Source organism: Silene latifolia, chromosome Y (assembly GCF_048544455.1).
Source record: "Silene latifolia isolate original U9 population chromosome Y, ASM4854445v1, whole genome shotgun sequence".
NCBI lineage: Eukaryota > Viridiplantae > Streptophyta > Magnoliopsida > Caryophyllales > Caryophyllaceae > Silene > Silene latifolia.
This window is the reverse complement of record NC_133538.1, coordinates 99,773,790-99,790,279: the sequence shown is the minus strand read 5'-3', so window position 1 is coordinate 99,790,279 and position 16,490 is coordinate 99,773,790. Positions and strand designations below refer to the sequence as shown.

Genomic DNA, 16,490 nt, shown 5'->3' with positions numbered 1-16,490 from the left:
TTACTCGTCCTCGCACACCGAGATGGTAACGCCCTTATATCCTAAGGAAGGCCTAGTTAAGGCTCCTCTGAATATGGGGGTGTTACAAAGTGGTATCAGAGCAACGATTTTGGAACCTGTAACAAATGAACATAATGAACGTAAGGAGTCTAATAAAATGAACCTGGTGTATGTGTAATGGGAGCCCCGGCTGATGCTAGATTTTGGGTGAGTAAGCGCCCTCATTTCAAAATCTTGGCCCCATGACACTTAAGCCAGTCACATGGGATGGGAATGTGGAGTCCGTGTGTCTATGTGTGCCATGTATGTTAATTGTGCCGGAGCTACCTCCGGTTAAGTCTTTGTTAGAATTGATAGGGGTGTATTAGTGATATATTAGACCGTGTATGGTAATTGTCAATGAGATTAGTGAGGTTCTTTGGATGATTAGTGAGCTTATGTAATGGCTATGAGATATGTGACGAAAGTTTACGTGATAGGAATGCGTGAAAATGTGGAACTGAACGTTGTGACATGAAGAGCGAGCATGTAGATGTTTGCTATAAGTTATTGATGACGGAAGTCATATACGAGTTTATAAATCCCTAATAATCACTATGATGATAGTTATAGCATAGTAGAATTATAATTCGAGACATAGCGTATAGTAATGCGTTCATGCCTATTTGTTGGTTGAAATTTTTCCGCTGCGTAATGTGTGATTCGTACTAAAATAAATTGCTTATGATAGAATGTGAAACATGGTAGATTAATTTGTTTTGAAAAGTATGCATTTATGTAATACGTGAAAGAAAGAACTAATGTTACTCATCCGCTTCAACTTGGAGTAAGCATGAGTTTAGTAGTAACATGTAAAACAAGTTTAAGTGTAATAAAATGACACGACTAGGCTTATAAATAACTCGGTGTGGTAGACCGAGTTGGGTAATTTGTATAACGTAACGTGATATGTCGCTTAGTTGTTGAAGGGTTGTATTTTGCGCGACAATGGTTATAAAATGTGATTGAATGTGATAATTAGTGTCGAACCCCGAACTTAGTTTGGAATCGACACGCGGCGTTGTTTTGCAGGTATCTTCGAGTTACTTGGTATTCGGACCGAGTACTTAACTCTACTCGACCGAGTGCGAGTGCTTACTAGACCGAGTAGACCTCACTCGATCTAGTTAGAAGGCTATAACGTCGGGATGTGGGAAAATTCCTGCAGATACTCGACGATTTAGCTCCTACTCGATCGAGTAGGGTGGTACTCGATCGAGTACCCCAGGCACTCGATCGAGTAGGTTACTGTACAGCGAATCCTACGGGTTTTCTTAAAACCCCTAATCTTTCTATTTCTTCTTATTCCTCTATATTTCGACACACCTCCACCTAATCTACTCTCAATTCCTTATTCCCTCTCAAATCCTCTCATTCTCTTGGGTTAGTAGTGAATCTTGGGGTTGGTTTCTTAGTTTAATTTCATTTCTCTACTTTGTTCATCAATCAAGGTATGCTATTCTTCCTACTGTACATGGTTTGTTGCTTTAAATGTGTTAAAATAGTGAAATAATCTGAAATTTTCGATTTACATGAGTAGGTAGTTGCTTTTGATGGTTGAAATATGATTCACATACCTCCTTTCCATGTTTGTTGGTGACTAATTGTTGTAGATTAGATTAGGAATTGCAAGGGTTGAACCCGAAATTTCTAGGGTTTCCAAAATTGAAATCGATTTTTGGTTGTTTTACAATGATTAGATGGTAGAATTGAGCCTTAAGTATTGTTTATATCATGTTGGAAGATAGATTTTGATGATCTTACCCTTAGAAGGTTACCTTAAAAACTCCGTCTTAAAAGTGCCTTAAATGGAAATTCGTGATTTATAATTGAAAAATTGATGTTGTAATTGACAGAATAAGCATGAGTTGAACTTCAATATGCTAATAGAAACGATGATTGATGAATACATGCCAAATTTTCACAAATTTGTAAAGACCGTCTGAAAATTTTATTTGAATTGTTGTACATAATAGTGAAGGGTGATAATGATGTATTATAAATTATTCTTTCTCTTGAATTAGTAACATGTGATTAGAAGTGTGTTTGGAATAACCTTAGAATCATGCTAGGATATTCAAATTTGTTGAGCATATGTAAACGTCATGATAAATCCTTTCACCACTATGGCTTATGAGTAATAATAATTTGAACTCGTATGTTAAAACCTTAGAAACTGCTGGTGAACATGTGTACTTAACTTAATACTCAAAGTAACGGTGTGAATTATGTGCTCCACATGCTGAAAGTTGTTGATAGATTGGTGTGCCTCGGGTCGATAAGTTGAATGGTCAAATTACATGAAATCAATACTTGCATGTTTATATAAGTTGCTTGAACATATGCCTTAAGCAGATGCCGAGATCGAACCTTGGACTCCGCCAAAGTAAGCGGGGAGGGTAACCCACCCGAGTCGGGAGAGGGGAGTGGACTGTGGTACCCGCGGTCCCGAATACCCTACGATTGTTTTTGTTGACTTCAAGCAAAGGGAGCATTTTGTAGCCTTACAAAAACGCAAGATGAGACCTACAAAGTGTATAGACACCAGTGTGTTAGAGGAGTTGGAGATAGAGACGGATGTCCGTCACATATTCGAGACCTTGGGTTTTACGGGTTTGTATAGGCTGAGGAAGCATACTTACCCTTTTCTTACCTTGGAGTTCATGAGCTCTTTTAACTATGACCCAGCCGGGTCGATCGTTGAGTTTAGATTGATGAATACCAGTTTTCTCGTTGACTATGGATCTGTTTGCCTCTCACCTTGGGTTGGCCAAGCCTCCCAAGGACTCCATCACCGACATTCCGGTGAGTGCGGCGTCCGCCGCCTAATGCCTTGCTTGACCGGGAAGCAAGCTCCCACCTCGAGCAACATGCTGATTAATGATGTTCAAAGATATTACCTTGAGGGTCTTTCTCCGTTCTCTCTCGAACCTCCTCTATGACCGAAAGGATATCAGTAAATTGAATAATCATGAGGTCTTACTTCTGATGTCTTACCTCAACCCGGAGCGGGCCAGGAAAGTGGTCTTTAATGCTCCTTCCATAGTTTGTCTTTGCCCTTGCCTTGATGGCTTCTTCCCCTTCCCGGCACTGAGTTGTGGGGCTATTGCCACTCGGTTAGAATGAAAAGCTAACCTCTTTTGAGGCTTCTTCACGACGTGCCTCTAGCTACCCAAAGTGCCTACCATGGATCGTGAATACTATCTCGACCTGAAATGGTTGAGGACCTTGGTCGACGGTAGCCTAGCGTGGAGGGTGTATGGGATGAGTTGGATGAAGATTCCAGCTCCTGAGCACCTCCCACCCACGGAGCCCTTGAGCCGACGAAGAGTGACGGTGGACTCGGGACGACGAGGAGGAGGAGGATGATGACAGACCCTTGACTACGAGACCTACCTCATCGACGGCACCATCCTTGAGGAGATGCCGGAGCCGACGAAGGGCGAGAATGCGGGAGTTCGGGTGGTAGAGACCCGAGTGGTGAGGGGACCCCGTCGAGTGAGAGAGAGGGCCTCGGAGACTAGGCCACGCCCCAGTAGCACCACAAAGCAGCAGCAGTCTTTTCCATGCTACCCTTACCTCGACACCTCGGAGACGCGATCCGATTACTGGCGGAGAGAGTGTCATCTACCTTGACACTCCGAACATGCACGAGATGGCGTACGCTCGGGGATAGGGACCGAGGGACCGCATCCGATTTGGTGGAGTGGAGTTGGAGACTACACGGGGTTTTCCATTCTACGGGGTGGATCGATCGACGTGGGGGGCACCTCGGTCCTTCCCCTACGGGGCTTGACTCCATGGTATGTGGGCCGGGAGCGGGAGAGGAGTGGACGCGGGGATAGGGACATCGGGAGCGGTACTTCGGGTGGTGGTGATGATGAGGTGATGCTCGAGCGGAAGAAAGCGAAAGAAGAAGAGCAGCAGGAGGAGTGATACTCCTTGTTTCTATCTTCGTTCATGATTGTTAGTAGTAGTTGTTGTTGGTAGCATGGTTAGATTTTTGGTTGTTTTAGTTGAAACTTTATTTTGGAACTTGTATTGTTGGCCATAAGGTCGGATTTCCTATTATTGACTTGTTGCAGGTTATTAGACATCGGGGAGTCATTCCGACTCGATTCTAGATGACAAATATGTGCATGTATGTGGCTTGTGACAGGTTGTATAAGGGAACTTGGCCCGGTACTCGACAGAGTACCCCATACTCTATCGAGTAGCTGCAGGAAGATGGGGTAAAAAGCATTCTGACCTGTAGGCTACTCGATCGAGTAGCCAGGACACTCGATCGAGTAGCCAGGACACTCGATCGAGTAGCATGGCACTCGATCGAGTACCGTTACCTACTCGATCGAGTAGCATCATTCTGAGGGGTTTTCAAAAATTAAAAATGTTCAATTGTTTTATAAGGGCAAGTTTAATGTTTAATGTGGTTATTAGTGTGTAGTAACACCTTTGAACCGTTAATTTCATGTGTTGGAAGTCGTGTTTGAAGTTTTATAAGCGTGTTTGTCACAATTAGTAAGGCGGTAATAATTTCTTGTTACTCTAATATTGCATACGCCCCATTACGATCTATTTATCGGAGTTGTAACTTCTCGTACATTTGTGCATACCATATTAATATGTGTTATCAATGGTGACTAGTCATTTCGGTGGCGAGTGTATGATTTTTAATTTAACAAGTGTATAGTTAGTGAGTAATGTCCATAACAACTAATATGGTTTCTTTAATGTTTTGATGCATATAATAGGTAGTACGTGCTATAATTTTAGTGGTGAACTTCGGGGACGAAGTTCCTTTTTAGAGGGGAAGAGTAATGTCGCGAAAATTATCGCGAAATAAAAGGGTGATTTCGAAATTATGCTTTGTTTGCTTAGAAGGTTTTGTTGTTTAATTGCAAAATTTTCGAAATTTACTTGTATGAAGCGTAATTGGTTACCTCGGTTTGTGGAGTGAGTAGTGCGTTGTAGTAGAAGTAATAGAATGTATGTCATAAAGAGTTTTATTCCGGCACGCTGTGCCGTAAAAGAATAAGTTGAGTAACACGGCGGTGTTAATTGTACAGTATGAGGTCAATATGAGATACGTTTTGAGTTGATAAATTGTTGTCACACGATGACCGATGGTTGTTTGCGTTGGCTCATATGGCAAAGTCGATGTTTGATACTTAATCATTAGTAAGAATTGATGCATACATGTAGAGTGACAGTTAACGGTGATAATGCTTGCGTGATAGTGGTAAGAGTCATTAGGTATAAGGTATAGACGGGGATGATGATGGCATGGGGGGCGAATGGTGTTTCCAGAGATAATGGTTTGACCGGGAAGGTTGGTGAGATTGTGTTGGTTTCGTGTCGTGAGCGGGAGAGGTGAGTTGAACTTCGGGGACGAAGTTCTTTTTAAGGGGGGAAGACTGTAATACCCGCCCTTTTAGGGACCCTTTGACCATCATTGACTGTCCTTGGGAGCGGGAGTAATCTTAGGAAAGTATGCCAAAACCATCTTGGGGTGCGTGTTAAGGGTGGTACTCGATAGAGCAGAGGCTACTCGATCGAGTAGCTAGGTTACTCGATCGAGTAGGGGGCTACTCGATCGAGTATGTTGGGTACTCGATCGAGTGCCGGGTTTTCAGCGAGGGTTTTATATCGCGTTTTGTTAAATCCGCAAATCACTTTCGCCACTTTCCTCCTATCTTTCAGTCGCCTCTTTCCCTTCCCTTCACCTCAAAACCTCCATGGAAACCTTTGTGAAGATTCTTGTGCCTTAGGAGAGCGCCTCTTGAGTCGGGTAGCGGTCTTTTGCTGAGTTTCTCCCTAATAGGTATGTCATAGTCATCATCCGTGCCTTTGTCTCTATAGTTAGGATTTGCTTGTTAGTAATAGATATTTGTATGCTGGTTATAGGCTTTGCTTGGTCGCTGGATATGTTATCTGTCGGCGTGGATTGGTTGCGGTTGCTTAAAGGTAGGTTCGCCTACTCAGTTTCTGTAGATGGTCTAGTGTGTCGGATATTGTGGCTGTGTTGTGTTTGGTTGTTTGCTATAATAATTGTATTGTGATTGTGGTTGTGATTGTTGTTGATTGGTTCTCGAGATGCGTTCTCGGCTGAGTGGGTTCACTTGCGGGAGTGGCTTCACGCCCTAGTTTCGCCCTTCGTGGAACCCGCCACGGAAGGGGATGTGCACATTAATGGACAGGGTTATCGCTCGATTTGATGAGCGGGGATTTGGTAGGTACGGCTGCGGTCCCCCACCGCGTGGTGGTCCGGTGGGGATCGATGTGAGTTAGTTGGATTGTTGTGAATGTGGTTGGGACAACTGGTATTATTTGTATTGTTAATTTCAGTTGCCATTTTCTTATCTTATCTCAGTACTGACCTTGTGTGGTTGTTTGTTTGTTATGTGCCTGCCGTGATCCCTTATGGTGAGCAGTCGGTCTTAGCAGGTGTTGATGTTGTTGATAATGAGTCCAGGCGGGGATGAGTCTTCACAAGATTTGATAGTCATAGCCAGTAGTCTCTGAGTTGTGTATTTTATATAGTTTGTTGGTTTAAATCACTTGTAATACAATATTAAAGTTCTTTTATTGACGTCTGATTATTACTGTCCTCGGGCAACCGAGATGGTAACGCCCTTATATCCTAAGGAAGGCCTAGTTAAGGCTCCTCTGAATATGGGGGTGTTACAACTTGAGTTAGTTTATATCTTACAAGTCTTGTTGAATAGATAAGAGATGTATAAATGCAAGGTTTCATAGTCAAGCATTTTATCAAACATAACATGTGCATAGGTTAACACTACAACAAGTAAGCAATCTTATGATAACATATTAGATTAAGTTTGAATCTACCCCCATGTTATAGTTCCCCTAATCCCCCATTAACCCTAGCTAGAAGACTACTCACTCATTATCATGGAAAACATGTTAACAATGGTGTCAATCATCTTAACAAAGTTAAACATGGTAAATGAGTAAAGTAATAAATAAGCAAAGGTAAAAAGGATTATACCAAATTATGGATGATCCAAATAATAAGCAAAAAATAATAGAAGAACACTTGATGAATGATGAAGAGTTGTCAAGTCTTCAATAAACCCAAATAATCTTCAAATTACCCAACTAAAACTAAGAACACTTGAAGGAGAAAAAGGATTGTACATCATATGTACTACATCATACTTGATGACTTTTTGAGTTTTTGTATATTTTTTTGAGTACTATAGAGTTTATAAATTACATTTTAGTTTTATGATGTCAAAAATCAAATTTCTTTGAGCTTATGTAATTTTTTTGAATTATAATGTAACTTTTTGAGATTAAAGTTTTAAATAAACTCAAAAAATTTATAATAAAACTCAAAAATTTTAGATTAAAACTCAAAAAGTTTTTTTTTAATGCTCAAAAACTATACCATCTGATGTACTACATCAGATGTATAATCCACCTAATGCACTTGAAGGATTAAAGAGAATTTGAGATTTGATTAATATTGAGATGAGTGATTTCAACTTGATTAGTAATATCTAAACTAGATTCAGGCTAAATTAGAACTTGATAAACTTCCCTTTAATCCCCTAACACAATGGGGTATTTATACTAAGTACAAGTATTTGGGTAACTAAGGGCTTAAATGACGATTAAGTCCCTAAGAAGATGATTAGTGCTTTGCAAGTCCTAGAGAGAGCCGTCCGGATTTTCAATTGAAGCAAACTCGTGTTGTCTAAGGATCCGCTCGACCTGAGCTCAGGACGCTCGGATCATGGCCTGAGATGCCCAGATTGAGGGTGGAGTCGCTTGACCTGGGCTCGGGACGCTTGGATCATGGCCTGAGATTCCCGTATTGAGAGTGGAGTCGCTCGACCTGGGCTCGGGACGCCCGGATCAAGCTTGAGATGCCCGGATCTTTGATCAGCTCCTCTTCTTCTTTGACTGCCCAAGGATCCGTGGGGATCGATGGGAGGTCGTGGGGCTCTTCATCATTGCCCATTTCTACTTCATTTATTCACTTAGGCCTTTAGTAATGATCTCCTCTTTGATGCTTGGTCATTAGATGCACTCCATTTAGCTCTACTTTTCTCCATAGATGCAAGGTTTGCAATCCTCTCCTACCAACGACACAAAACCTCAAAGAATATGCAAAGTAGGGAACTAAAGATAAGAAACGACCCTAATAAGCGTAATAAAGCATAGGATCGAGGCCATTTCGGGGATTAACTGTGCACAAATATGAGTCACATCATATATACACAGGATGATCATGATGAAGGTATTTGGGTTAATGAAGAGACTAGCAAATCCATAAAACGTTCCCGGCAGCCGTGACAATATCAGCAATCCAATCAAGATATCTTACGTCATGTGTAATTATTGTCTTGCTGTTATATATCAAACTGTTGTTTTAAACTTTTTCTGCTGCTGCAGCGGGCGGGTTAGGGAAAAATCGTCTCAAACAAAATGAATTATTAAATAAAACGGTGATACCTAAACCGTTGTTCGGGACGTATACAGTTATAACGGTCCAGGCCATTGTTATCTATATAAAAGTGATGCTTTATTTCTTGTTTGTAATATCAAACAAAATGAAATATAGAGTAAAACGGTTATACCTAAACCGTTGTTCTGGACGTGTGCAGTTATAACGGTTCAGGCCGTTGTTATGTATATAAAAATGATGCTTTATTTCTTGGCGGGAAAATCAAACAAAATGAAAATATTACAGACAACTGTTATTTTTAACCCGTTGTAGATAGTACTAATCAATTACGGTTTCAAACAAAACCGTAGTCTGTTTGGAAACAAAATATAACGGTTTTTTTACACCGTGTTTATTACTTTCTAAAAAACAAGGTCTTGCAAAATAATTACAGTAAAAAAACGAACGTCTTCCTAGGGTTCTATGGGAGTTGAGTCCTAGGTCATCTACGCTTCTTCCTTCTTGTTCAAGGGCCCTATCTACATCGTGTGTGTAGCTTTGGTTTTTTAGGTACGTTCTTTTGTGCTGAGTTTTTCGTTGTGTTTCGTTTAAGGAAAAATTAGGGTTTCTGGTTTTGTGCGGGTTTTTGTCTAGGGTTTTTTCGCATATTAGGGTTTCTGTCTGGTTGGTTTTTATGTGCTATAGTTGGAGTTTTCTTAACTATGGAGTGTGGGAGAAGTAGCAAAGGCAAAGGGGTGTTGGGAGAGTGCTCAAACGGAGGGCGAGAGGTGTTTGTTTGGTAGGCTAATGAGGAGGAGGGCATTGAAAGGCAGGCGGAAAAGATACTTGTTGGCAAGATTTGGGCTACGAAGACGATAAATAGTAAAGCCGCCATTGATACGATGCTTCGTTTATGGAATCCAACGGGGAAGGTGATGAGTAATGTACTCGATGCCAAGGAGAGAACTTTCATATTCAGATTTGAGGACGAAAGGGATAAGGCTAGGGTTATTGAGGGCCAACCATGGCACTTTGACAAGTTTGTGTGGTGCTTCAATGAACCTAGTGGGGAGGGGAAGCTGTCTGAAACGATTCTTGATAGGTTACCAATTTGGGCTCGTATATACGACCTCCCAATTAAAGGTCGTACTAATGAAGCTAATTTGAAGAGATTGGGGGAGCAGCTGGGGACATACATAGTGCGTGACGTACTTCCTTACCCGGAGCAGGAGAAGGCGGTTCGAGTTCAGATTCTTCATAATATACGAAAGCCACTTCAACCATCGGTGGAAGTTAGATTGGCATATGGGAAGGTTAACACTTTCGAAGTAAAGTACGAGAGGCTACCGCTCTTTTGCTATGGGTGTGGTGTTTTGGGTCATGGTCTCAAAGATTGTGATAGTGGACCGCATGATGAGGATAATCTGATTTATGGGGAGAAACTGCGTGCTTCGCCGTGGAAGGGTGGAAAGGCGGGTGTTGCTGAGGGGCGTAAGACTAGCAGACATTTGAGACCGGAGTTTGACGAGGAGTACCGTCGGTGCGAAGAGGAGATGACTGCGAAGCTGAAACGTATTGCTTTATCTAGCAAGGCCAAGTTTCAAAAGGGCGAGGGAGGTGTGGAGCTGCAGAGTGTGTTGGAGGGGAGTGCGCAAGAGGGGCAGGGGAATGGTGGCGTAGGTAGCATCGGGACTCTGCAATGGGAGGGTGGTGGACATATTGGAAGGCAGGATGTGGATATTATGAATGCTGGAGTTAGGGGTGATGAGATGGTGGAGGTTATTGAGAATAGCATGAAGTCTATAGAGCAGCCTGGTGAGATTATGCCCGAGAAGGTTGATAGGGAGACTGGTAGGGTGGAGCCGTTAGCGTTAGGAAAATCTAATGGGAGGAAATGGCAGCGGGCTGGGCGTGTGGAACAGGGGGAGTTTTGGTTTCGTCTGAGTTAGCAGCTGATAAGATATTAAACGTAAACCAAAAACGGATGAGGGCTAATGATGATGAAGAGTTTGATATTGGTTTGAAGAAAATTTTTTGTCACAGAGATGTGTATATATCTGAGGCGGAGGTTGACCCGAGTCAACTCCGCCGGGCCCAATGAATCTCTTGAGTCTCAACTGTAGGGGGCTGGGCAATCCCTCTGCGGTTGGTGGGCTCCGGAATCTTGTTCGGAGGGAGGCCCCAGCTTTGGTCTTTCTGTGTGAGACGAAGCTGAGTAGTGAGGAGATGAACTCAGTTTTTTTTACGTTTTGAGGATTATGTTGGTATGGCGGTGGATAGTGTAGGGAGGTCTGGGGGTTTGGCTTTTATGTGGCGGAGGGATGTTCATGTTGTGTTTCGATCTGCTTCTGTTCATTTTATGGATTTCGATATCCGGATAGATGGTATTGAGTGGAGATGTACGGGGTTCTATGGGTGGCCGGCAGTTCAAGATCGTTACTTATCTTGGGAGCTACTCCGGTCCTTAGCAGCTGAGTCACGGACTCCGTGGTTGTGTGTGGGGGATTTTAATGAAATACTTTATGCTCATGAGATGAAGGGGGCAATAGGGCACAACGACAAATGAACAATTTTAGAGAGGCTGTGGATGTGTGTGAACTAAGTGACTTGGGTTTTTAGGGGTATGAATTTACTTTTGACAATGGAGAAGCAGGGGTGGATAATAGGCAATGTAGGTTGGATCGTGCGTTTAGTAATGAGGGATGGCGGGAACTTTTCCCGTATGCGAAAGTGATTAATATGAACCGTGAGTGGTCGGATCACTCGCCTGTTAAGGTGGTACTGGATGGCCGTGAGAGGCTTGACGGGCCACGGGTGCGTAATTTCCATTTTGAACAAATATGGGTGGGGGAGGAAGGGTGTGAGGATACTATTAAGAAAATGTGGGAGGAAGAAGATTGGAATGTCGTGGAAACTATTGCTAGGTGTTCGCGAGAATTGCAGAAGTGGAAGGGGGTGAGTATAGGTAAGATAATGAGAGATTTGAGTCGGAAGAGGAGACGGTTGGAGTGGTTGAATAACAATGAGCGAACCGTGGAGAACGTGCGAGAAAGGAAGGCTGTCATTAAAGACATTAATTTTCTATTGCAGCAGGAGGAAGTCTTCTGGAGACGGAGATCGAGGGCATTGTGGCTGAAGGAGGGTGATAGAAATACCAAGTACTTTCATAGAAAGGCGGGGCAGCGGAAGAAAAAGAATCGGATTGGCAGGATTATTGTCGAAGGGGAGCGAGTTGTGACTGGGGAAGATGGGATAAAGGGTGCGGCTGTAGATTTCTTTAGTTCTCTGTTTACATCTTCGCAGCCAGATGCTTTTGATGGGCTACTAGAAGGACTCAAGGATAGGGTGACGTTGGCAATGAATGAAAGTTTAAGGGCTGAGTATAAGGGAGAAGAGGTGTTCGAGGCGTTACAGCAAATGCATCCCCTGAAAGCACCTGGACCTGACGGTATGAACGCACTCTTTTATCAAACTTATTGGCATATTGTGGGTCCGTCTGTTACACGGATGGTTCTTCGTATTTTAAAAGGTGGTGAGAGCCCTAAAATTATAAATAGTACTCATATCGTGTTAATCCCAAAAAAGAAGGCGCCGGATAAATTCACTGACTTTCGACCGATAAGTTTATGCAATGTATTGTACAAGTTAGTGGCTAAAGTGCTCGCAAACAGATTGAAACAATTTCTGGGATGTTTAGTTTCGGAGAATCAGAGTGCCTTTACTCCCGGGAGGTTAATTTCTGATAATATTTTGGTTGCCTTTGAGATGTTTCATTACATGAAGAATGCTCGTAGTGGGGGGGGGACATATGGCGCTAAAGTTGGATATGGCGAAGGCGTATGATAGAGTTGAATGGGTTTTTTTGGAGAAGGTTCTGCTAGCTATGGGGTTTGATGGGCACTGGGTAGGTAATGTGATGAGATGTATTCGAACTGTGTCGTATTAAGTGCTTATTAATGGGTCTCCGTCTGCAGCGTTTGTACCTGGTAGGAGATTGCGTCAAGGGGATCCGTTATCTCCTTATTTGTTTATTCTATGTGCAGAAGTGCTATCAAGTATGATTAGGCGGAAGGTGGAGGAGGGAGTGCTTCATGGAATCCGGGTGGCACCGTCTTCGCCGGTTGTCTCACATCTTCTCTTTGCAGACGATAGTTTAATTTTTGTTAAAGCTAACGAGACTCGGGCCGGGGTTGTCATGGACTTGTTGGGTCAGTATGAGAGTGCTTCTGGGCAGTTGGTTAGTAAGGAGAAGACTACAGTGTCGTTTAGTAAGGGCACAGCTGCTTGGCGAAGGGATAAGGTGGCTTCGGTGTTGGGTGTTCAGGTTGTGCAGGAGCAAGGAAAATATTTAGGCTTACCAACGGTTATCGGTCACTCCAAACAGGTTCTTAATAAGGTTGTCCGTGACAAATTGTATAGCAAGATGCAGGGTTGGCGTGGTAAGTTTTTTAGCCGAGCGGGTAGGGAGACTTTGATAAAGGCGGTTGCCCAATCTATTCCTACTTATGCGATGAAAGTTTTAAAGTTACCAGCTAATTTTTGTGACGAGCTTCGTTCTATTGTCTCGAGATTTTGGTAGGGTTCGGAGAATGGGAAAAGGAAAATATCATGGGTGGCATGGGAGGCAATGTGTCGTGCAAAGGCTAAGGGGGGGATGGGTTTTCGAGATTTTGGTAAGTTTAATTTAGCTCTTTTAGCAAAGCAAGCCTAGCGGTTGATTTCTAATGAGGAGAGCCTAATGGTCTGAGTACTGAAGGGTAAGTATTTTCCGAATTGTTCTTTTATGGATGCTGTGGTAGGGAATAATTCAAGTTATACTTGGAGGAGTATCTGTGATGCAAAGCATGTGATGAGGTTGGGTGTCCGGAGGCGGGTGGGAGACGGGAAGGGAACGAGGGTGTGGCTGGACCCGTGGATACCTGGTACGTCTTCCAGGTGTGTGATCTCGCCGCGAGGTGGTTTCGATCTGGAGATGAAGGTTGATGAGCTGATGGTGGCAGGGGAAGCAAGGTGGGATAGGGAGAAGGTTGGGGCTATGTTTCTACCTTTTGAAACGGAGAGGATTATGAGTATAAGGCTGAGTGAATTAGCCCAGGAGGATAGTTGGTGCTGGGATGGAGCGCGTGATGGGGAGTACTCGGTTCGGGAGGGATACCGGTTGTTAGCTGCGGATGAAAGTGATGAAGGGGAGCAGTCCGATACTTCGATGGGGAGCTGGCTTTGGAAGGCGATTTGGAGCACGCCGGTATTACCAAGAATTAAAGTATTCATGTGTCAGCTGTGTAGTGATGCGCTACCGGTTAAAAGTAATATTGCGACCCGGGTTCGGGACTTCGATTGTTCTTGTCCTAAGTGTCACGATGGCGAGGAGTCTTGTATCCATATGGTTCGAGATTGCGGCTGGAATGAGGAGGTCTGGGAAATGGTGGGGCTGGAGGTTTTTAGGAGTCATAGAAATTTGCGCATAAGGGAGTGGGTGGAGGTCGAGCTACGTGCTATGGGGGTGGAGGAACGGATTCTTTTTATGACTTCTTGTTGGGTGATTTGGGAACAGAGAAATAAATTGTTATTTGACAATGGAATGTGGACGGGTGAGAGAGTTGTAAGGAGGGTGACGGATGTGGTTTGGGAGATGAAATTCTTAACGGAGGATAGGTCTGAGGAGCAAAGGAGGCAGGGGATTTCGTTGGAGGGGGGTCGCTGGAGTAGGCCGAGTGGTGGTGTGTGGAAGATTAGTGTTGACGCAGGCGTTAAGGAGGGAATGGGTGTAGGTTTGGGAGCAGTTTGCAGGAACGGTGATGGCAGGGTGGCTTGGGCAGTGTCGGTTCAGGCTGAGGGTGTTTGTCCCGTGCAAATGGCTGAGGCGGAGGCTGTTCTACTTGGTTTGAAGGAGGCTCGGTGTGTTGGGATGCGGAATGTTATCGTCGAAAGCGATTGTCTTAACGTGGTTGCTGATCTACAGGGAGGAAAGAAGGGGCGTAGCGATATTTTTCTCATTTACAAAGAAATATTAAGTTTAGTTCCGTCTTTTGATTCTGTTATTTTTAATTATACTCGTAGGGATTGTAATAAGCTAGCTCACTTAGTAGCTCATGCTTCGCCATGGATCATAGGTAGGAGATTTTGGTTGGATGTTTTGCCGTTGTCTTTTGCGAATGTTGCGGAACAGGATTTAATTAATATATGATAAACCGCATTGGTTTATTTTCAAAAAAAAAATAAACAAGGTCTTGCAAGTGTTTTATTATTCACACATGTATACTCTGAGCTTCCCCTCCCCCACATAATATCCTCAAACAATGAGCTTCCCCTCAACGACCAGTCTACCCCATCACCGTCACAGTCATCGTCATCATCGCCATTGCCGCCGCCAGATCAATCCGGATTCTCCTCTTTAAAGAAGTAATAAACCCTCCTCTCTAGAGATTTGTTTGTTATTAAAAGTATGCATTGTTATTATTTGTTTATTAATTTCTGCTTTAGATATGGTCGAAAAGCGGAAAAGAAACGATGGAAATGCGTCAGGTGACAACTCAGGTGATGAGAATAAGTTGCAACACACTGCGGGTCCAATGCGCCACAGGGTTTCCTTAGAAGTAATAAATTCAAAGATACCTAATCCTTTACAGTGGGATAAAGATACGAGGCTTCCATATGGTGAGAATGTCGGGTATTTTGCGAGTTGGATTGGTTGTTGTGTAAGACAGTATGTGCCTCTCGGTACGCCGCGTATCAGTGAATTGAGTAAAATACGGAACACCATGCTAATAAACAGAATAAAGGTATGTATATACAATAATAAAATGTTTCAGCTGAAATTAAGTTACTACTTGATATGTGATTAGCATAAACACTTGTACCAACTATGCTCATCATATATGCAGTTAGCTTACATTGTCCCCGAAATGTATGATAAGTACCTAAAAAAAAGATAGGGGAAGCCCTTAGATCTTGGAAGTTAAAGATTGCTGAGAACCACTTGTTCCACAAGGAAACCGGGGAGATGAATAAGAAACCAACAAAAAAAAAGTATCCGTATGTCAGTCAGGACCATTGGGATAGCTATATCGCTTATAGACAGTCTGACAAGTTTAAGGTAACTTAATAATAATAAGTAAAGAAGTATACTTAGTTTAATGTTTAGTCATGCTTACGTTTCTTGATACAATTTATTTGATGAAGTCTATGAGTGAGAGGAACAAGGCTAACATTTCAAAGAAAAAGACCGTCTTTTACGGCTCCCGAGGTGGTTATAGATTGATTAAGAAGAAACTTGTAAGTACATAATTCTTATGGTATTAGACTATTAGGTGTTTTAGTCGGATGTTATATATGTTCATAGTAATCATACATATTTTGAGAGGATATCAGTGTGATGAATGAATTGTAGGCAAAGCTTGGAAAATTCAGTCGTCACGACGCTTGGGTGGAAGGTCACACTCCTAAGAATGGAAAGACGAAAACTGAAAATGATAAGGACATTAAGAAAAAATTGTAAGTTTGAATAAATATGTCACTCCTACCACTGGTGGTCGGACTTATATAATTGTGAGTTGCTTAATGGTTTTATGTGTATGTAGAGGATCTGTGAGAAGGAGGTACAGGAAGGAAAATAGAAGCCTGAAGGATGTGATGACATTCTTGCTAGGGAAATCGGCAAAGCAGAGCATCCAGGTCGTGTGAGATGGGTATCGACGCATGTTGGTATCACTAAGTATTTTGGGAATACTACTCGAGGATGATGAGTGGTGATGATTCCAAGAAAGTAACCGTATAAATACTGTATTTAAACTAACGTAATTTATAACTATATATGCTGACATTAAATTCTACTACACAGCTACGGAAAATAGCCATGTTGATGGTGAGAATGTTGGAAACTGGGGAAAAGCCATCAGAAAAAGAGTTGGATATGGTTCAAGGGTCATAAAGGAACCAGAGGAGGAGGAGGAGGAGGAGGTGGAGGAGGAGGAGGAGGAGGAGGAGGAGAAGGAGGAGGAGGAGGAAAAAGAGGTAATAATATTTATGTCTTATATAC

General features: G+C 42.8%; 1 protein-coding gene across 1 annotated transcript; it reads left to right on the top strand.

The window, feature by feature from the left end:
• The first annotated feature begins 10,436 nt into the window (after positions 1–10,436).
• Positions 10,437–14,639, top strand: LOC141628601 (uncharacterized). The gene is made up of 4 exons (XM_074441719.1): positions 10,437–10,520; positions 11,072–11,900; positions 12,427–12,891; positions 13,252–14,639. Exons 1-4 carry the CDS (start codon positions 10,437–10,439, stop codon positions 14,637–14,639), a joined length of 2,766 nt encoding a protein of 921 aa, XP_074297820.1.
• Positions 14,640–16,490: the final 1,851 nt, after the last annotated feature.